Source organism: Hypanus sabinus, chromosome 10 (genome assembly GCF_030144855.1).
Source record: "Hypanus sabinus isolate sHypSab1 chromosome 10, sHypSab1.hap1, whole genome shotgun sequence".
NCBI lineage: Eukaryota > Metazoa > Chordata > Chondrichthyes > Myliobatiformes > Dasyatidae > Hypanus > Hypanus sabinus.
In genome coordinates this window covers 129,519,059-129,541,125 of record NC_082715.1, presented here as the reverse complement: position 1 = coordinate 129,541,125, position 22,067 = coordinate 129,519,059, and the positions used below count along the sequence as shown (strand labels likewise).

At 43.8% G+C, this 22,067-nt stretch overlaps 1 protein-coding gene across 2 annotated transcripts in view; it reads right to left on the bottom strand.

Annotated features, from left to right (window-relative positions):
• Nucleotides 1-16,441, bottom strand: part of ddo (D-aspartate oxidase) — a 60,738-nt gene extending 44,297 nt beyond the window's left edge. Inside the window, exons 1-2 of one of the 2 annotated variants that reach the window (XM_059982942.1) lie at nt 16,254-16,441; nt 3,458-3,632 (exon numbers count right to left, since the gene is read on the bottom strand). In XM_059982942.1, coding sequence (XP_059838925.1) covers nt 3,458-3,629 — 172 coding nt within the window. In that variant the 5' untranslated portion in view covers nt 3,630-3,632; nt 16,254-16,441. The other variant, XM_059982941.1, reaches the window with a different exon arrangement.
• Between the last annotated feature and the right edge of the window lie 5,626 nt (nt 16,442-22,067).

The following is a 22,067-nucleotide window of genomic DNA, read 5'->3' as shown; positions in this document are numbered from 1 at the left end:
TGAAGAAGACTCTGAACAACTACCACCAACGCATCACCTGTGCAACCAGAGGAGCCAGCACACTTGACCTCTGTTACACCACCATCAAGAACGCTTACCGTGCTATTCCACAGCGGCACTTTGCCAGGTCTGACCACATGGCTGTACTTCTACTCCCAGCGTACAGGCAGAGACCGAGGTCTGCAGCGCAAGTGGTGAGGACAAAGGTCAAGGGAGGCGGAGAAGACCCTGCAGAACTTCTTTGAGTTTGGTGGACTGGAAATATTCGGGGATTCGATTTTGGATCTGAAGGAATACACCACAGGTGTCACCAGCTTCATCAAGACCTGCACGGACGAGTGTGTGCTTCTGAAAACATACCCAACGTACTCAAAACAAAAACCGTGGATGAACCAGGAGGTTCAGAACCTGCTGAGATTTAGATCGGTGGCATTCAACGCTGGTAATCCAGAACCACAAGAAGTCCAGGTACCACCTACGGAAGGCTGTTTTCAGTGCAAAAATAAAATAATTCCAATTGAAGTTAGAGACGGAATTGATCTACGTGAGCCCTGGCAAGGTTTGCTGGCCAGCACTTCCTGTAAGGCAAAACTTAACACCATGAATGGCAGTGATGCTTCACTCCCAGATGGGCTCAACGCCTGTTATACACATTTTGAAAGTTGAGAATAAAGCCACGCCTATGCAAATCCCTGCAGCATCTGGCGACCGTCTTGGAGGCTGGCGTCAAAACATCTTGCGTGAGGGTGTTAACCCTCGCAAGGCATCAGCTCCTGATGGCACACCTGCCAGGGCACTGAAACCCCGTGCCAACCAACTGGCAGGAGTGTTCAATTACATTTTGTGTATCTCACTACTGCAGTCAGAGGTTCCCATCTGCTTCAAATGGGTGACAATCATACCAGTGCCCAAGAAGAGGGGGGCAAGATGCCTCAATGACTATTGCCCAGATGCACTAACATCTGCTTTGATGAAGTGCTTTGACAGGTTGGTCATGGTCAGAATCAACTCCTGCCTAAGCAACTGCCTGAATCTGCTGCAATTTGCCGATCCCCACAATGGACCCACAGCAATCTCACTGGCTCGCCAAAAAGCCTTGCACTCAAAATCAGTGAGACTGAGGAACTGATCGTGGACTTCAGGAAGTGAAAATCAAAGGAACACACACCAGTCTTCATCGTGGGTTCACCACTGGAAAGGGTGAGCAGTTCCAAGTTCCCGGGCGTCAACATCCTGGGCCCAATATATTGATGCAATTAGAAAGAAGGCACAACAGCAGCTATATTTCTTCAGGAGTTTGAGGAGTTTTGGTATGTCACCTGTTACGAAGGTGAAGCAACTCTGAGGGGCCGAAGGGTACAAAGTCGCCCCCTCCTTTTTGAGAATCGCAACATTGCTATTATTTCAGGTCTGGGACCCAGGAAATGAGAGAGAGAGACACCCAGAATACACAAGGTTTGGAATGTGTCCTGACATCAGCGGAACGGAACCACTGATAACGGCCATTGTCTCTTGGAGGTGGAATTGTGTATTGAGCACTGTACTATTCATTGAAACCCCTCAGGGGACGACCAGAGTGGGCTGGTTGAGGGATTGCATCATCCCAACCTGATTGACATCTGAGACCCCGTGAGTAAGGATAAAAGAGGGTCTGGGGAACAGCCCCCTCAGACGCACCAGGAGAAACGCTAGAAATCCCGTGACAGCGTTTTATAGCGAAAGCCGGTGGGGGCTCATGTGCGTCCTCCCTTGCCTGGGTGGCGGGCTCACCACGGAAGAACGGTTTAGCTAAAGGAGAGGCCACAAGTGAACGGTCACGACAACGAGACACCTGACAGATCAAAATCATAAAGGAAAGCCGGCAAGTTTTTCTCCAAATCTCTCTCTCCCTCCAACAATTGAAACACAGCGGTCCCCAACAGCTGCAGCCTGGATGAACTGAACGAACTATATATTTCCATCGGACAATACATTATCCCCTAGACAACGATAGAGCTTATTTCTTATTATTATACCCATACTTTTAGGTTTAGTATTAACGATGTATATTATCTGTATGTTTGCATTGATATTATTTTTGTGTATTTTTACTAATAAATACTGTTAAAATAGTATCACCAGACTCCAACGGACGCCTCTAACTTTGCTGGTAAGACACCCAGTTACAGGGTTTGTAAAACACCGAAGACTCGCAAATTTCCACAGATGTACCGTGGAGAGCTTTCTAACCGGTTGCATCACCTCCCGGTATGGAGGGGTCACTTCACGAGATCGGAAAAAGCTTCAGAAAGTTGCAAACTCAGTCAGCTCCATTGCGGACAATAGCCTCCCCAGCATCAAGGACACCTTCAAAAAGTGATGCCTCAAAAAGACACCATCCATCATTGAGGACCACCATCCCCCAGTATATGCCCTCTTCTCATGCTACCATCGAGGAGGAGGTACGGGAGCTTGAAGACAGACACTCAATGTTTCAGGAAAAGCTTTTCTCCCCCCTTTCCACCGTCAGACTTCTGAATGAACAATGAATCCATGGACACAACCTCAAATTTTTTTCTTATTTTGCTGTCTTACTGCACTACAGGTGTCCCCCGTTTACGACAACACGCTGTTACAAAAGACCTACATTAGTTCCTGATTTCGCTAACCAAAGAGGATTTTCACTTTTATGAAAAAAAGACGCCCACTTTATACGTGTGTTTACCCCGAGAAAGACTACAATGACCATGAAGCCTTATGCGGGCAGTTGTTTGTGCATGTGTGTACGTGCGTGTGTAGGCGTGTACGTGCTTTTCTTTTTCCTGAAATCGATTTTGGCTCACTGTCTTCCCAATATTGATAAGTGAAACTACACCGTACCTACAATATTTCTACTTTATATAGGGTGTATATTTATCATATCATTCCTGCTTTTACTATATGTTAGTGTTATTTTAGGTTTTATGTGTTATTTGGTTTGATTTGGTAGGTTATTTTTTGGGTCTGGGAATGCTCAAAAATTTTCCCATATAAATGAATGGTAGTTGCTTCTTCGCTTTACGGCATTTCAGTTTACAAACGGTTTCATAGGAACGCTCCACCTTCAGATAGCGGGGGAAGCCTGTACTTATTTAATTTTTAAATATACATTTCCTTTTGTAATTTTCATTTTATGTATTGCACTCTACTGCTGTCACAAAACAACATATTTCATGACATATGCCAGTGACAATAAACCCGATTCACCTTTCCTAATACTTGCTTAGATAGCTCAGTGTTAAATTTTATTCAGCAGTCCCCTCTGCTCTGGATTATTTTTTAAGATGTTCAAGGCAGTACACAGATGTAGTTTGTGGCAGCTGTTCCCTTATGCAACCACACAGATTATTCAGTTCCTAGGAAATCTACCATTTCTTAACTCGCATCAATTGCTTTGCACCAAAACCCAGCGGTTCGGACTCGTTCCTTGTGAACTCACCGGGAGAGAAGTGTGGGCTGAGGACTCCTGCAGCCAAGTCACTGGTCGTGTGTGGAGAGAACTCTTCTGCAATCACAGTGACAGAGCAGTTAGAGACGGCCTTGGCAACACACAACGCAGTAGACATTCCGATTACACCGGCTCCAATCACAGCAACCTGGACGTTATCCATGACCTGGGGATGGGGGGTGGGAGGAAGCAAACCACAGCATAAATATTCCCCGCAAGAATCAGAGTTACAATTCCAGTAAGAATAAAAGCAATCCAATAATAAATTGCAAATCTGAAACATGAATTCGTTCAACAATCTAATTGATCTCTGGCTCCAGTTACTGACTAGATTTTATTCAATGCCCTGATCTATTTAATATTTTTAGTTCTTGACCATTGATCAAGGTATTGTTATTCCTTCAAAGTACATTTACTTTTATTATCAAAGTACATATAAATTATACACATTGAGATTTGTCAGTTCACAGGCAGCCACAAAGCAAGAAATCTGAAAGAACCCAATTTTTAAAAAAAGACCCATACATAATGTGCAGAGAAAAATCGCAGATCATGCTAGGAAAAGAAGTGAGTAACAGCATTCCGAACCAAATGGAGTCCTTAGATCCGAAAGCCCAGAGAAGGCCCAAAGCCTTGGCCTCAGTTCATCATATCAGTGGAGCAAATCGCCACAAAGCGCGCAGACATGAAGCACAGCAGCCAGGGCAGTCTCAGACCCTCAGTGCTGCGGAGGGAGGATTGAACATAGCAGGAGAACAAGTGAAATTGGCCCAACTTCACAGGCAGCCCGCTTCCATTCTGTGCCTTCTGAAGCAATTGATACAGTCAATATGGTCGCCACAGACTCCCTCATAGTTGGGGGCAAAGTGCTGGGTGGAAAGGTTGTTGGTGAGGTGGTACATTCCTTTCGCTACACAACAACCTCAATGCGTGCTCCAAAATACATATATCTATGAGCCCACTAACTTACTGTGCCCCTAATGTGGGGTGAAATTACTTCAAACAGTTGCACCATTCACTTGATCATGGTGTACGGTAAAAAAGCAGGGCATTTGTGAAAGCACTGAATGACAGCAAACACACGAAACAGAAGCAGGTCATTCGGAAAACTGTTCCAGCATCCTCAAGTTCTGCCATAGCCTCAGCTCATAGAAGTGAACACTTCCAGCTTTCTCATTAACCACCCTTTTCAACCTGCCATCATACTTTTAAGGACGTGTGGACGTCTATTCTGTTCCTCCACGTATTGCCTCACCTTTTCCAGCCTTAGTGCATTTCCTCAACTACACTCACTCACACACTTCTCCAGACTGAATCTCATTGGCTACTCTGCTGCCAAACTCTCCACATCTTCTTGAGGACAGAGGGCGAGGAGTAATGTTGGAGCATGAATCCGTGATCGGCTCCAATTCTCGACCGACCTGCCGGGCAAGATTGACATCAATGAGGACGGGAGCAGAAGGCGAGCAGGTGTTCAGTGCCGTCCGAATCTTTGAATCTCCGTCTTGCTCCGTCTCGCCCTCCCTCCCTCTCACTCGCTGCTGCCAGAGGAAGGTATAGGAGTCTTGGGGAAGGTGTCATCGCCACGATTTGCGGTCTGGGCTCGTACTTAGAGGACTCTGCAGTTCATGTTATGTGTTCCTGGTTATTGTTTAAAAATTGCTATTTTGCGCAATTTTCCAGGGCGGGTGAGCTCTGCGGCCTGCAGTCAAGGAATGACACTGCCCTAAGTTGAACTGAACTACACTGAACATTCCTGGACTGTTTCAAGGACTCTGCTGTTTGACGTTTAATATTCTGGGTGTCATCCGCTTGTTTTTTTTCTTTGCTATTTGCGTGATTTGTGCTTCCTTTTGCACATTGGGTTTTTGACGGTTACTTTGAACGGGTTTCATGGCGTTTCTTGGCTGTCTCCAGGAAGATAAATCTCAGATTTGTACACTGCGTACAGACTTTGATAATAAATATACTTTGAACTTTGAGTCTCCCTGTAATATAAAGCTTTTATCTTGTCATGTCTCTATCATTTCACCGTGCCTGCACAACAAAACAACTAATCTATAATATGTAAGGGCCAGAGGACTGAGTTTCATGGAACTTCACTAGCAGTAATAAAAAGTGTCAACCATTATCTTTTGCTTCCTGTCACCGAGTCAACTTCGGATCCAACCTGTTACACCCCACTGGCTCCAATGGTCTTTATTTTATTTAAACAGCCTGCCATGTTGGACCTCAAAAGCCTTTTTAAAATCCACACACACTACATCAAAAGTAGAGCTCTCATTGACTATTCTGCCTCTAGAGGCGACGTTTGTTTTGTACAAACATCACTTTCTATTCGTAGGGTGTTTACATCACTTTTTACTTCATTCCTGCGCAGATTATTTTGGATTTTGACCTGGAGCAAACACGGTGGAAAGATATCCATCGCCACCCACTCTTTATTTGCCCTTGAAACAGCGATACTTGTGAGCCTTAAGCTTCCTCGATGTTGGTAAACATCCTTCAGTCCCTCTGAAGGAAGTATCACGTTCATCATTATTGCTATTAAGTCATCGCTGTGCCACAAGCTCATTCTGGGCTACAAGGCATAGTTATGGAATGTCGCATGTGCTTATTACCTCGGTTAACACTGATCATGAGAATCATCGATAGTGTTAGTATATTCAGGTGCAGAACGATTCTGCCCGAGTTACGGTGAAAGGTTGACCGTGTTGGTGAGCTGGAGAATGAGGGATGACCACAGAAGTTTATAAAAAACATGAGGTGTCTTTTCCCCAGGATACACATACAAAAATAAGATCAAAGAGATTTAAAACTCCTTGCACTTCTCTCAGAAGAGAATGGCAAACCACTTTGGTAGAAAAATTTGCCAGAACAACCCTGGTGATGGAACAACCATAACCGCCCGTGTTATACGACTCAACAACAAAAAACACAAACTTCTGTGTAACTTGTTTACACAGAGAATAGTGGGTAGCTGGAATGAGCTGCCTGTGGAAGCAGTAGAGGCAGGTTCAATTGCAACACTGAAGAGGTGTTTGCAGAGATGCATAGAGGACAGAGGCTTGGAGGGTCATGGGCCAAACATGAGCAACCATTAGTAAGGAGAGCAGGACTAGTCAGAAGGTCCCATTTTCATGCTATATATTCTATAATACATTAATATTTCTGGTCTGTGTAACAACTTGTGAATGGCAAGAGAGAGAGACCTGACCAAGCAGACTAAACTCGCTCCAATGATGACAAACTTCACATGAATGACTCTGAATTGTCTTCCTCCATCCTGAACCATGACATCCCCCCTGCAGAGCCCTTGACCGAGCCTCGTTGATTTCCCCCAACTCTGTCCTCACCCATTCTCCCTCAGGCAGAACAAGAACAGGAGGCAGAGGTTCCCTAGTCCTTGCCATCGATATCAACTGCCTCAGCATTCAACAGGTCATCTTTGGCAATTTCCACAAGCTCCAGTAAGGTTCCACTATTAGATCCCTTCCCCTTTCAAAACCTCACAGGAATCACTCCGTTCACGGCTCTGTCATCTGCTCTTATCCCTCCCTATCAATATGCGGCATTTTCCATGAGATGCCAACTTTGTCCTTCTACCTCTTCCTTCCCACAAACATTCCTTCCAGGCAAAGCAGCAATGTACTTGTGCCTCTTCCAGCCCAGGATAATTCAGTATTCACAAAATGCCCTCCTCTCCCCTGGAGAAGACAAATGTAGACTGGGTGATCGCTCCCTGGAGCTCCTTCACGCAGACCGTAGAAATGACCCTGAACTTCCTGTTGACCTGATCTTACTATGTCATTTCCTGCACTGCTACACCAAGATCCTAAAGCAAACTCAAGAAACATCACCTCGAAGCCTTCCAGACTTGATATTGAATTTGCTGTAACTTTAGATATGCTCCATCTTTCGGTCTAAATAACAACCAAGATGAGGCAACCCCATGGATGGAGGTACAACTCCTTATATTCCGTCTGGGTAGCTTCCAACCTGATGGCATGAATATCAATTTCTCTTCCTGCTACAAAAAATTTTCCCTCTTCTATTCCCCACTCTGGGATCTTACCTCTTCGCACCTGCCTATCACCTCCCCCTGGGTCCCCTCCACCTTCCCTTTCTCCTATGGTCCACTCTCCTCTCCTATCAAATTCCTTTCTCTCCAGCCTTTATCTTTTCTACCCACCTTGCTTCATGTATCACCTTCTAACTAGCCTCCTTCCCCTCCCCCAACTTTTTTTATAAATTTCCTCTTCCTTTCCAGTCCTGAAGAAGGGTCTCGGCCCAAAGTGTTGACTGTTTATTCATTTCTATAGATGCTGCCTGACCTGCTGAGTTCCTCCAGCATTTTGCACGTGTTGCTCTGGATTTCCAGCATCTTTCTCGTGTATATAGCCACCGTATTTTTGTCTGTCTGCCTTCTTTCTTCCCCTCTCTGTGCCTGCTGGGCATGTCGCTGTATACCAGAACCACATTAGTAACATATTACACAGGCCTAGCAGTTGAACCTTATCCCACCTACCTCGGAGAAATTCCTTGGGTTTCACCCACATTTCTCCATTATCTAGATTAACATTTCTCTCTCAGCTCTGATGGAAGGTCCCGCATCCGAAGTGGTGAGTTACTTCTATTTCCACTTATGCTGCTTCACCATTGAAGCATTTAAAATTTTCCAGTATTTTTGATTTTCCAGCATTTTTTCCCCAATCGGAGTTTTCTTGTATTCATGTTGGCCGAGTTTTTTTCTCATCCCAAGCCCAGTGCGCCAAGCCAGAGGCACCAGCTCACCATTAACAACTCGTTACACAGCCAAGAAGCCCTATATGCTGATGATCATCACCATTGTGACAGACACCCCCTTGCATTCCCGTATCGATTCCTCCAACTTCAGTAATTGCCCCCACCCCTTCATCTCCCTACCTGCCCATAACCTCCTTCCCTCTCCTATCAGATTCCCCCTTCTCCAGCCTTTTATCTCTTTTACCAATCAACTTCCCAGCTCTTTACAGACACTCCTTTTGTTATGCACACACCCCTTCTCCACCTCCTTTAGCTCATGAAGTTTCCAAAGTTCTGACAAAGGAACGCAGATCAGAAAAGTTGACCATTTATTTTTCGTACAGGTGCTGCCTGATCTACTGAGTTTTTCCAGCATTTTATGCTTTAGTCAGACGTGACCGTCCCTGAACAAATTCATGCTGACTCCTACAATTATCTGTACCTTTAGCAATAAAGCATTATACTGTTCCCTTTGAATTGAATCCAACGATTTTATGGTTCATCTAACTAGCCTGCAATTTCTCCATTTATCCTTATCACCTTCAAACAAAACATTCCCAGTACTAAAATCCTCTGGCACCATTCCTGCAGCTTGGAAGGATTGAAACTTGATGGCCAGGGCTCTTTCCCTGTCTTCATCTAACAGCCTGGGACACTTTTCATTTGGACTCAGTGACTAATCAACTTTTAAAAGACTCTTACTTATCCAAAGCTTCCCTCCACCACAATACTGTGACAAATAAGGCTAATCTTCATTTCTTACTTTCCATCCCGACCTTGATGAGGAGTCCCATTACCACATGGGCTTCAGAATCAGGTTTATTATCACTGGAATATGTTGTGAAATTTGTTGTTAAGTAGCAGGAATACATTGCAATACATAACAAAAACATTATAAATTACAGCACACATACACAAATATATTTAAAAACTTAAATAAGTGTTACAAAAAAAGAGGGAAAGAAAGTGAGGTAGTGTTCATAGGTTCGATGTCCATTAAGAAATCAGAATGCAGAGGGGAAGAAGCTGTTCCTGAATCTGAGTGTGTGCCTTCAGGCTCCTATACCTCCTCCCTGATGGTAACAATGAGAAGAGGGCATGTCCTGGGTGATGGGGGTCCTTAACAAAGGATGGCACCTTTTTGAGGCATCACCCCTTCAAAGATGTCCTGGGTGCTGGGACATCTTCCAGGTGATCCAATTTCAACCCACATCCCGAAGCCCTGCTAAGTTACCATAAATTTCAACATTTGATAGCTTTCAATGAGATTCCCCCCCCCCCGCCCATTCTTTTAGATTCCAGTGAGTAAAGGGTAAACCATCAGGGTAACTGGGAGAGCTGTGTGATAAGAGATTTACATTCACATTACAGTATTCTTATAATAAACAAAGACAGATGGATTAGCTGAAGTTCACTTGGCCCATTTCTGACACCTCCCTTACCTTTTTCAATCTCACTACCTCCATCCCTGGAGGCAAACTGTCAACCTACAACTTTTATAAACCTACTGATTCCCACGGTTATCATGACGATACCTCTTCCCGTCCTGTCTCCAATAAAAATACAATTACTTTTTCTCAGTTCCTTCTTCTGCACGCATCAGCTCTCAGGATGTGGCTTTCCTTACCAGGACATCAGAAACGTCCTCTTTCTACAAAAGAAAAATGGGGGTTCCCTTCCTCCACCACATCTTAGCACTATCTCACTTTTTTTTTAAGTATGTTTTTGCACTTTTTAAGATCTATTCAATATATACGTAATTGATTTACTTGTTTTTTTATTTATTATTGTTATTTTTCTCTCTCTGCTAGATTACGTATTGCATTGAACTGCCGCTGCCAATTTAACAAATTTCACATCACATGCCGGTGATAATAAACCTGATTCTGATTCCATTTCCTACACATCCACACTCACCCCATCTTCCCGCTGCCTTAACAGTGACAGTTCCTCTTGTCCTCCACTACCACCCCCATGAGCCCCTACATCCAACACATCACCCTCTACAAGCTCCACCATCTCCAAAGGGATCCAACCACCAAACACGCCTTTACCTCCTCCACTCTCGCTCCCTCAGTCCTCATCCATTCATCCCTTCCCACTAATCTCACTCCTGATAATTACCCGTTAGCAGCCTAACTGAATTGAATTGACTTTATTACTTACATCCTTCATACACGAGTAAAAATCTTTACATTATGTCTGCCTAAATGGTAATTAATAATAAACAGTATGTACAACAGGATAGTCACTAAAACATAGAAATACAGTTGTGTCTGCATGAGTTAAAGTAATCTGTTGGCCACGGAGCCTGTTGGTCCTGGCTTTATGCTATGGTACTGTTTCTCGGATGGTAGCAGCTGGAACAGTTTGTGGTTGGGGTGACCCGGGTCCTCAATAAGCCTTTGAGCCTTTTTTTCACACCTGTCCTTGTAAATGTCCTGAATCATGTGAAGTTCACACCTACAGATGCGCTGGGCTGTCCGCACCACTCTCTGCCGAGTCCTGTGATTGAGGGAGGTACAGTTCCCATACCTGGCAGTGATGCAGCCAGTCAGGATGCTCTCAATTGTGCCCCTGTAGAAAGTCCTTAGGATTTGGGGGTCCATACCAAACTTCCTCAATCGTCTGAGGTAAAAGAGGCGCTGTTGTGCCTTTTACCCCACACAGCCATTACGTACAGACCATGTGAGGTCCTCGCTGATGTTTATGCTGAGGAACTTAAAGCTGTTCACCCTCTCAACCCCAAATCCATTGATGTCAATAGGGGTTAGCCTGTCTCCATTCCTCCTGTAATCCACAACCAGCTCCTTTGTTTTTACAACAGTGAGGGAGAGGTTATTTTCTTGACACCACTGTGACAGGGTGATGACTCCTTCTCTGTAGGCTGTCTCATTATTATTTGAGATTAGGCCAATCAATGTAGTGTCGTCAGCAAATTTAATTAGCAGATTGGAGCTGTGGGTGGTGACACAGTCAGGGGTATACAGGGAGTAAAGGAGGGGCTTAGTACACCTATACCTGCCTGTTCACATCCTCCTTCAGCTCCACTCAGGGCCCCACACAGTCCCAGAATGTCAGCAACACTTCACCTGCGAATCTGCTGGCGTCATATACTGTGTCCGGTGCTCCCCATGCAGACTCCTCTGCATTGGTGACACCACAAAGACTGGTCGTAAATTGTGGGACTGCTTCATCAAGCACCTCCACTCCATCCTCAAGAAGCAGAACTTCCCCGTGGCCAAACATTTTAATTCCCATTCCCATTCCCATTCCAACATGTCAGTCCATGGCCTCCTCTTGTGCCAAGATGAGGCCACTCTCAGGGTGCCAGAGCAACACCTCGTTTTCCACCCTTGTAGTCTCGGCCCGAAATGTTTTTTTTAAATTTTTTTATTAGTTTTTCAAAACATTTTACAAATTGAAAACCCCAAATCCCAATGAGGAACATTAAAACAGTGCAAAATTAAGCATACAATAACAATATGCTACAAAGGAAGAGAATTTAGCAAAAAAAAAAGCACCTAAATTAAAGACAAGTAAGCTTAGTGTCCTCCCCAAGCCCCACAACACAAGAAAAAACAACAGCAACTCCAGACCAACCACAACACAATATAGAGAGTATAAGTCAGGACAGCCAAGCTCCCAGACTGTGAATACACTCAGCAACAGAGGGTAATAATGCCTTCTACCAGAAAAAAAAAGGAGCTGAAAGCAAGGGACCGAAAAGAAAAAAAAACCCTAGTCAAGAGGAAGGTTATGAAAGTACTCGATAAAAGGTCCCCAGACCTTATGGAACTTTAGATCCGAATTGAGAACTGAATAATGAATTTTTTCGAGGTCCAAACAGGCCATGATGTCGTTAAGCCATTGAGCATGAGTGGGCGGGACAGCATCTCTCCATCTGAGGAGGATCAAGCGTCTAGCCAGGAGAGAGGCAAAGGATAATATTCGGCATTTGATCGGACCCAGACATAAATCTGTCTCGCCCCAAAAACCGAACAGAGCAATTAAGGGGTTTGGTTCTAGGTGCTGATTCAGAATACACGATAACGTAGTGAAGACATCTTTCCAGAATTTCTCCAAGCTAAGACAGAACCAATACATATGGATGAGAGAGGCCACGCCCCTCTTGCATTTATCACAGAGCGGACTAACGCTAGGGTAGAATCGAGATAGTTTAGATTTAGACATATGGGCTCTATGAACAATCTTAAACTGTAAGAGGCAGTGGCGAGCACAAAGAGAGGTTGAGTTGACCGATTTGAGAACTGAGTCCCAGCTCTCCTCAGATAAGGAGATATTTAAATCCTGCTCCCAGGCCATTTTGATTTTATCCATGGGGGCCCGTCGTAAGGCCGCTAGTTTATCTCGGATGATTGATATTAAGCCTTTACCTAGTGGATTCATGGAAAGAAATAGGTCCATAGCATTTTTCGCAGGCATTTCAGGGAAGTTAGGAATTAAAGGAGCAATAAAGTGTCGGATTTGGAGATATCTGAAAAAATGAGCATTGGGCAGATTGAACTTAACAGAGAGCTGCTGAAAAGATGCAAAGCGATTATCAATGAAAAGATCTTCAAAATGTCTAATGCCCTTCCTATACCAAACCTGGAATGCTGAATCGTATGTAGTAGGTAAAAAAAGGTGATTATGAGCAATAGGGCTGGAAACGGAAAACCCCTGGAAACCATAGCATTTCCTGATCTAAGCCCATATACGCAAAATGTGTCTAACACGAGGATTAGCTATTGATCTGGGCAGACTACTAGGGAGTGCAGAGCCAAGAAGTGCAGAGATAGATAATTCTTTAGTGGAGCTCAGCTCCATCGCCACCCAGTTAGGGCACTCGGGTTGGCCATGGAAGAAAGACCAGAAGGTAGCACAACGTATATTAGCTGCCCAATAATATAAACAAAAGTTAGGTAAAGCCATGCCACCCTCTTTTTTAGATTTTTGGAGATGGATTTTATTAATTCTAGGGCGCTTATTCTGCCACAGATATGACAAAATAATAGAGTCTAAGGAATCAAAAAAAGATTTAGGAATAAAAATTGGGATAGATTGAAATAGGTATAAAAATTTGGGGAGAACATACATTTTAACAACATTAATACGACCTGCCAAAGACATAGATAGAGGTGACCATTGTACCAGACTCTGTTTTATAGCATATGAAAGGTTGGCAAAGTTTTCACGAAAGAGATCTTTAAACTTCCTTGTGACTGTAATTCCAAGATAAGTAAATTGATTATGGACTACTTTAAAAGGGAGATCATGAAATGTTAGTTCTTGTGCTTCTTTATTAATTGGGAGAAGTTCACTCTTATGTAAATTAAGTTTATAGCCAGAGATCTGGCTAAACTGGTCAAGAAGTGAAAACATTGGAGGTAAGGATGTAGACGGATTTGAGAGAAAGAGTAATAAGTCATCAGCATAGAGAGAAACTTTATGCTCAACACCCCCTCTCCAAATCCCAGTCAATTCAGGGCAGTTTCGAAATGCTATCGCCAGAGGTTCCATAGCCAAATCAAAGAGAAAGGGACTTAAGGGGCATCCCTGGCGGGTGCCACGTTTGAGATTAAATACTTGGGATTTCTGAAAATTGGTTAAAACAGAGGCAGTAGGACACAGGTACAGCAATTGGATCCAAAAGATGAAACTTTGGCCAAGGTCAAATTTTTCTAAAACTGCAAAAAGGTAGTTCCACTCTATACGATCAGATGCTTTCTCTGCATCGAGGGAAATAACACATTCAGGAATCCCAGTTGGAGGTGAGTATAAGATATTAAATAAACGCTGAATGTTAAAAAAAGGGAAACGGTTTTTAATAAAGCCTGTTTGGTCATCAGAGATAATGGAGGGAATGACAGTTTCTAATCTATGAGCCAAAACTTTAGCTAAGATCTTTACATCAACATTGAACAGAGAGATCGGCCTATACGAGGAACACTCTGTTGGGTCTTTGCCCTTTTTTAAAAGAAGAATAATAGATGCCTCACTGGAAGAGGGTGGCAGTTTGCCGGAATTAAACGAGTCAGATAATACTGAAAGTAACTGAGGAGAAAGAAGAGAAGAGAATGATTTGTAAAATTCTACAGGGAACCCATCAGGTCCAGGAGATTTCCCTGAGGACAGTGCAGAAATTGCAGTAGATATTTCTTCTAATGACATAGGCGCATTGAGTTTGGCTTTGAAATCAGATGAGAGTGAGGGGATATTCAGATTCTGTAAGAATTGATCAACAGAGATATTGTCATTCAGAGATTCAGAGGAATAACGCCGAGAATAAAAATTTTTAAATGCGTCATTAATTTCTAAATGATCCGATGTAATGACGGTGCTTCTCCCTATAGATGCTGCCTGGCCTGCTGCGCTCCATGGCATGAAAAAGGTTGGGAACCCCTGGTCTAGGGCCTTCACTAACAGGAAGGGGAGGAAACACACATTTTGTGTGTGCTGTTTGAATTTCCAACATCTGCAGATTTCCTCGTGTTTACCTCGTATTCCATCTGGGTACCATCCAACCTGATGGCATGAATATAAATTTCTCCTCCCCAGTAAAAAAAAATCACCCCTCCCCTCTTCTTCTATTACCCACTCTGAACTCTTCTCACCTTTACCCCCCCCCCTTCCCGTTCCCTTCCTCCTATGGTCTATTCCCCTCTCCTGTCAGATTCCTTCTTCTCCAGCTCTTTATCTTCTCTACCCATCTGACTTCACCTTTTACCCTCCAGCTAGCCTCCTTCCCCACCCCCCCCCCAACCATCTTATTCTGGCATCTTCCTTTCCAGTCCTGAAGAAGGGTCTCAGCCCAAAACGTCGACATTTCTATAGATGCTGCCTGACCTGCTGAGTTCCTCCAGCATTCTTGAGTGTGTTACTATAGTTAGACCAGGAACTTCGCAAATGGTCTTGTCTTTGCACCAGATCTGCAACCTGTATCAAAAGCTTTTGCTTGAGAGGAACTGACTTGGGAAGGGAAAAAATCGGTAACATGACATTAACACGTTCTGTCTAAAACTATCTACTTTTTGAGATATGTATTCTATAACGGTAAAAGGCAACTTCAAATTAAGTTGGCCGCCCGGTGGGCCAATTACAGTCAGCAGCTATCATTTGGTGTTAACTTGGGAAAGGTACACAGAGATCCTATTAATGTGCGATAGTTCGCAAAACAAAAAAATGACACCTTCCCTTCGGTAATTTAATATGACATCACATCATTGGTAATATTTAAAAACAAGCTGGATGGACTCAGCAGGTCGGGCAGCATCCCGTTGAAATGAATACTTGTTATTAGTAACAATTGTATTTATAAGCACCAGAGATTCTGCACAGAACACGCGCAAAGTGCTGGAGGAACTCAGCAGGCCAAGCAACATCTGTGGTAAAGAGTAAACAGTTGACTTTCAGGCCAAAACCCTTCTTCGGGACGGGAGAGGAAGAGGGGCGATGCTAGAGTGGGGGGTAGGGGCGGGGACGGAGAAGGAGACCCTTCAACGGGATTGAACTGAGACTCTCCGTGGGGGGGGGCGTGTCTTGTGTTTATATAATATTGTTTGTGGCAATGTGGCCAGGTTTTAATAAACTGCTTAAAAGAAAATAAAGTATTCTGGGGTTTTCCTGCTCTGATCGACTTTTTCATATCTGGACTAGTTCGCAACTTTAAAAGAGAAACTATAGGAGAAACCACATACCGTACACAGCAGCGATGCAGAGTTCACCAGCGACTTTGCTACCACCTTGAACACCTGACGTCTCAAACTCTCGCCAACTCCGAGAAGACCCCGACACACAGGTCACAAATAAACCAGCATTAACTGCTTTGAACACGAAGAGACGCTTGACAATAATTGTTAATTCAAATTAAGGAGGCGATGTGGGATGCATTGATAATGTAAACAGTGGAATTTGGAGAGGTTTAGCTCAGTTCCTCTAATGCATTTAATTTCTGACTGCACACTCTTCTCTGTACCCCGCCAACCAGGAGAGAACCAACCTCGAAGCTTCCACAGGCGCCCCTCTCTCGGCAGACGAATGGATCCCGGCTCCAGCGAAAGTTCCCGAGTTCCGCTGTTCCTTCTCGCCGAACTTCCGCTGATGGCGGTTTTATTACTTTGCTCCCGGCGCCAAGCTGCCCTGCTGTGCCTCAGCTCATCCCATTTATGGTTCCTGGAGGTCTGGCACGGCTGTGCGGCTATGTCATGTGCCTTTGACTGTCGCCGCAGTCACAGGCGACGTGTGCAGGCCCTTCGGCTCATCTAGTGTGTGCTGACCTATTCACACTAAACCCATTTTATTCTCCCCACACTCCCATCAACATCCCTCCAGTTTTCTCCACTCACCTATGTTGTTCGAATTGAATTTAAATTGACTATTACTTACATCCTTCATAACTTGAGTAAAAAATATTTACATTACGTCTCCATCCAAATGTGCAATTTATAGTAATTTATAATATATAGTATGTACAACAGGATAGTCAGTATAACATAGAAATACAGTTGTGTCTGCATGAGTTAATCAGTCTGACGGCCTGGTGGAAGAAGCTGTCCCAGAGCCTGTTGGTCCTGGCTTTTATGCTGTGGTACCGTTTCCCAGATGGTAGCAGCTGGAACAGTTTGTGGTTGGGGTGACTGGGGTCCCCAATGATCCTTCAGGCCCTTTTTACACACCTGTCTTTGTAAATGCCCTGGATCATGGGAAGTTCACAACTACTGATGCGCTGGGCTGTCCACACCACTCTCTGCAGAGTCCTGCGATTGAGGGAGGTTCAGTTCCCATACCAGGCAGTGATGCAGCCAGTCAGGATGCTCTCAATTGTGCCCCCATAGAAAGTCCTTAGGATTTGGGGGCCCGCACCAAACTTCCTCAACCGTCTGAGGTGAAAGAGGTGCTGTTGTGCCTTTTTCACCACACAGCTGGTGTGTACAGACCACGTGAGGTCCTCGGTGATGTTTATGCTGAGGAATTTAAATCTGTTCACCCTCTCATCCCCAGATCCATTGATGTCAATAGGGGTTAGCCTGTCTCCATTACTCCTGTAATCCACAACCAGCTCCTTTGTTTTAGTGACATTGAGGGAGAGGTTGTTTTCTTGACACCACTGTGTCAGGGTGATGACTCCTTCTCTGTAGGCTGTCTCATTATTATTTGAGATTAGGCCAATCAATGTAGTGTCGTCAGCAAGTTTAATTAGCAGATTGGAGCTGTGGGTGGCGACACAGTCAGGGGTATACAGAGAGTAAAGGAGGGGGCTTAGTACACAGCCCTGAGGGGCACCTGTGTTGAGGGTCAGAAGGGCAGAGGTGAGGGAGCCCACTCTTACCACCTACCAGAGATCTGACAAGAAGTCCAGGATCCAGCTATTACAGTACTCAGATATTATTGAAATATTTAATATTGTAAGTATATTGTTTCAGCCTTTCTTTCTTTATGTAATTCATTATGGGTTTGTTACGAACCCCGTAACTGGGTGTCTTACCAGCAAAGATAGAGAGGTCCGTTGAAGTCTGATGGTACTATTTTTAACAGTATTTATTAGTAAAAATACACAAAAATAATATCAAATCAAATATACAGATAATATACGTCATCAATACTAAACCTAAAAGTGCGGGTATAATAATCATCAATAAGAAATAAGCTCCATCGTTGTCTGGGGGATAATGAATTGTCCGATGGAAATATAAAGTTCAGTTCAGTTCATGCAGGCTGCAGTAGTTGTTGTACGCAGTGTTGCAATTGTTGGAGAGAGAGAAAGAGAGAGAGAATAACAGCTATTAACTTGCTGACTTTCCTTTTACGATCTTGATCCGTATCTGTCCTTTAGCTAGACTGTTCCATGGTGGACTCGTCACCCAGGCAAGGGTGGACACACACACAAGTCCCCACCGGTCTCGTAGCGTCTCTCCTGGTGCATCTGAGGGGTGTTCCCCAGACCCTACTTTTATCCCCACTCACGGGGTCTCAGGTGTCAATAAGGTTGGGATGATGCAATCCCTCAACCAGACCACTCTGGCTGCCCCCTGAGGGGTTTCAATGAATAGAACAGTACTCAATACACAATTCCTCCTTCAAGAGACAACAGCAGTAATCTCTCTCTTTGTCAATAGGAGACATTCCACCTTGTGTATTCTGGTGTTGTCTCTCTCTCATTACTGACATGCTGTGAATCTCTCTCATTTCCTGGATATCAGACCCAAAATAATAGCGATTTTGCGATTCTCAAAAAGGAGGGGGGGTGACTTTGCAATTCTGTACCGTTCTGCCCATCAGAGTTGCTCCTCATTCGTAACACCCCCATCCTTCTAAGAATTTTTACCACAGGGAAAAATTAACTAATACAGAGTCTTACAGAATTTCAGAATCTAACACAATACAAAAGAGTTTTTCACTACAGAGTAATACAGTTATACATTCAATTTAGCATCTAAACATTTAGCGATTACATTGTCACTTCCTTTAATAGCTTAATATCTTGTACCTTAATAAATTCCTGTAGTGTCAGACTACAATTTAATAACCACCTACTTTTATTCCTTTTCTTCAGCAAAACAAAACTAAAGAGTTGTGATCTTAGCTTATGTCTTTATTACAAAAGTTTATGCAAATACTAATCTTTATTTTACTTTCAAACTTAACAGTCAATCTTCCATGGTGTTGTCTTTTTTATTTACATGCTTTGTCGAAATCCCTTAAAACCAGATCCAGTTATTTAAAGTGGCATTTTTCAACCTTCGCCTCTTTTCCACTTAACTCTCACGTGGTTAGCTTGCTCACCAGTGTGGAATAGGCTTTCACATACTCCTTTCATAGGAGTTATTTTATCAACAATGTTTTCCAAACTTAGCCCATCTTCTGAACTTCCACACAATTCTTTATTTTTAAGCAAGTCGTTAGTTTTATCTTCAGGACCCTTCGTTCTATTAGTTTTCAGTTTAATATCTGCAAGCGATCCCTCCTTGTCCAAACAGCATTTCAAATTCTGCCTCTTCACAGCACACTCTTGAATAACATTAGCGAGTGGGGCACCTTTACATTTCAAATCAAACTGTAATTGATTCACAGGCACCTTGTTAACAAGCCATTGTTCCTTCAGCCTGGTTACTGCTTCTGACACCAATCCAGACTTTAAATTTTCATTCAATTTAGGAACTACACTTTTCCCTTCTCCTTCAATAATAATATCCACATCACCACCTTTTATCTCCTCACTAACTTTTAACACACCTTCGAACACAAACAACTGGGAATTCTCACTTCCCACTAGTACCAAGGTTAACCCTTTCTTCACTAAACCAAGTCCAGCTGACCCAAAAAACTGTGTTTCTTTTCAACCAAATCAGATAACTCAGACTTTTCCTGAGTTTCATTACTAGGTTCAGTACCACGTGCATCCACATCTTGAACACACTCAAACAGGACATCTGCCTCTTCCAGGCTTACAATGCCTGTCCCCTTTTCAAATTCTAAGTTCCCCTGATACTCCCAGCTACTCTCTGGGCAACTCCCTTCGAGAGTAAACTCAACCCTGCGGGCTGAAACAACCTCATCTGCCAACCCAGCAGACTCCTTCAAGGTAATGGCATCCTTTTCATCTAGGACTGCCCTTATTTCATTATCGGGAACATCTTTAAATTTTTCAACTTCCTCAAACAGTTCTGTCAAGCCAGACAGATCATCCACGTCCAACCCTGGACCTTCTAACAGCCTTATCTGTTTCTCATTTTTACTCTGTTCCTCTATAAATTTCCTCCTGGCTAAGGGTAGGTCTACCTCCTCTCCTTTACTCTCTTTCACCTCCCTATTCTCTATTTTACCACCCTCTAACCTCTCTTGGTACAGGATCGGTAAAAACATCTCAGCCAAATCGATACAGGACTCATTTAAACTGGTCTCTTTCTCAGCTGCCTTTCTCGACATGCTGTGAGTGGTTGCACATGTGGGATAGATCTTGGACCCTAGGGGCGGGTCCTCAACACTTACAGGCTGGCTTGTCAGCTTCACTGCTGACCACACATCACCACTTGCTAAATCGTTACCCAGAAGGACGTCCACGCCTTCTCTCGGGAATTCTGATCGCACCCCTATTTCAACTGGTCCAGATACCAGATCACAATTTATAATGATCCTATGCAAAGGCACAGCTTCTGTCCCTTTTCCTATGCCTCTCAAAACTACCTCTCCCGTCTCAGGACCAAAATCTAGTACCTTACTGAGAATCAATGACTGCTCAGCTCCAGTATCTCTCCAGATCCGCACTGGAACTGGTGTGTCTCCCTCTTTCACAGACACGGTCCCTTCTGAAATAAATTTCTCACACCCCTCTCGTATTTTATCTACCTGGGGCTTTCTCGTCGATTTGCTGATCGACACAATACATCCTGCAGGGACTGCTGCTTTCCCTTTTCCTGTCTCCTTCCTCGGAGCAAAGCACTTAGATGCAATATGACCCACCTTTCCACAATTAAAACAGGTCAAGCCAGGACCCCTCCTGCCATCTTGCCTTTCTTCCTCCTTACTTTTACCACTAGCTCCCGGCTGAATTTCTGCCTCAGCTGGTGGGCTTTCTCTACCATTCCTATGGTCTTTCTGGTAACTCTTAGTCGAGGAAAACTTTGTCTTGTGGGTTAGGGCATATTCATCTGCGAACCTAGCAAATTCTGATATGGACTTATTCGGCTTCTTGTTCAAATACATCCGGATATCATCTGAAACACAACCTTTAAATTCCTCAATCAGAATTAACTCCCTGAGACGCCAAAAATCCTCTTCCACCATTTCTGCCACACACCAACAATCCAAGAGCACACCCTTCTCATAGGCAAACTCTGCATACATCTGATTCCACACTTTCTTTAAATCTCTGAACTTTTGTCTATAGGCTTCAGGTTCCAATTTGTAGGCTCGAAGAATGGCCTGTTTTATTTTCTCATAATTCTCATACTCCTCCTCTTCCACAGACAATACTGCATATGCCCATTGTGCCTTCCCTTTTAACACACGTTGTAACAACGCCACCCACTGATCTCTGGGCCACTTCTGATTCACTGCCACCTTTTCAAAATGCAAGAAATAACTATCAACATCCGTCTCCCCGAACGGAGGTACTAACCTAAACTCCCTACTAACATTAAACCTCTCCTCTCAGTCTGCCCCTTGAGCTCTTTGCTCTTGCCTTAACTTCTCCATGTCCAGCTCATGCTGCCTCTGTTTCTCCTTCTCTTCATACTCCCTCTGTTTTCCAGCTCCTTCCTTCTCCTTTTCAGCTGTTTCCAACTGTTTTAACCTAATTTCATGCTCCCTCTGCTTTTCTTCCATGTCTAGCCTCAATTTTTCCAACTCTAACTGAACCGTCCCACTAGCTGGTACCTTTTCAGGGGTAGGATCCACTACCACAGCCTAAGACACCTCCTTATTAACATAATACTGAGCTATGGCCCTCTGTATCTCCCACTTTTTCATTGATGACTTCACCTCTGTGAGTTTTAGTCCTTTCGCAATATTTACCAAGTCCGACTTTGTGGCATCCTCTACCGCCTCCGGAGTCGGGTTTTTTGTAAATTGATCTACGTCCATCTTTGCTGGTTTCCCGCGCAACCAGATCCAAATCTGGACTTAAAAGCCCGATTTACTGGCCCTCCAATTTGGTATCAAATCTCGAGACGAGGCCCCAAGTTGTTACGAACCCCATAACTGGGTGTCTTACCAGCAAAGATAGTATCCGTTGAAGTCTGATGATACTATTTTAATGGTATTTATTAGTAAAAATACACAAAAATATTATCAATGCAAATATACAGATAATATA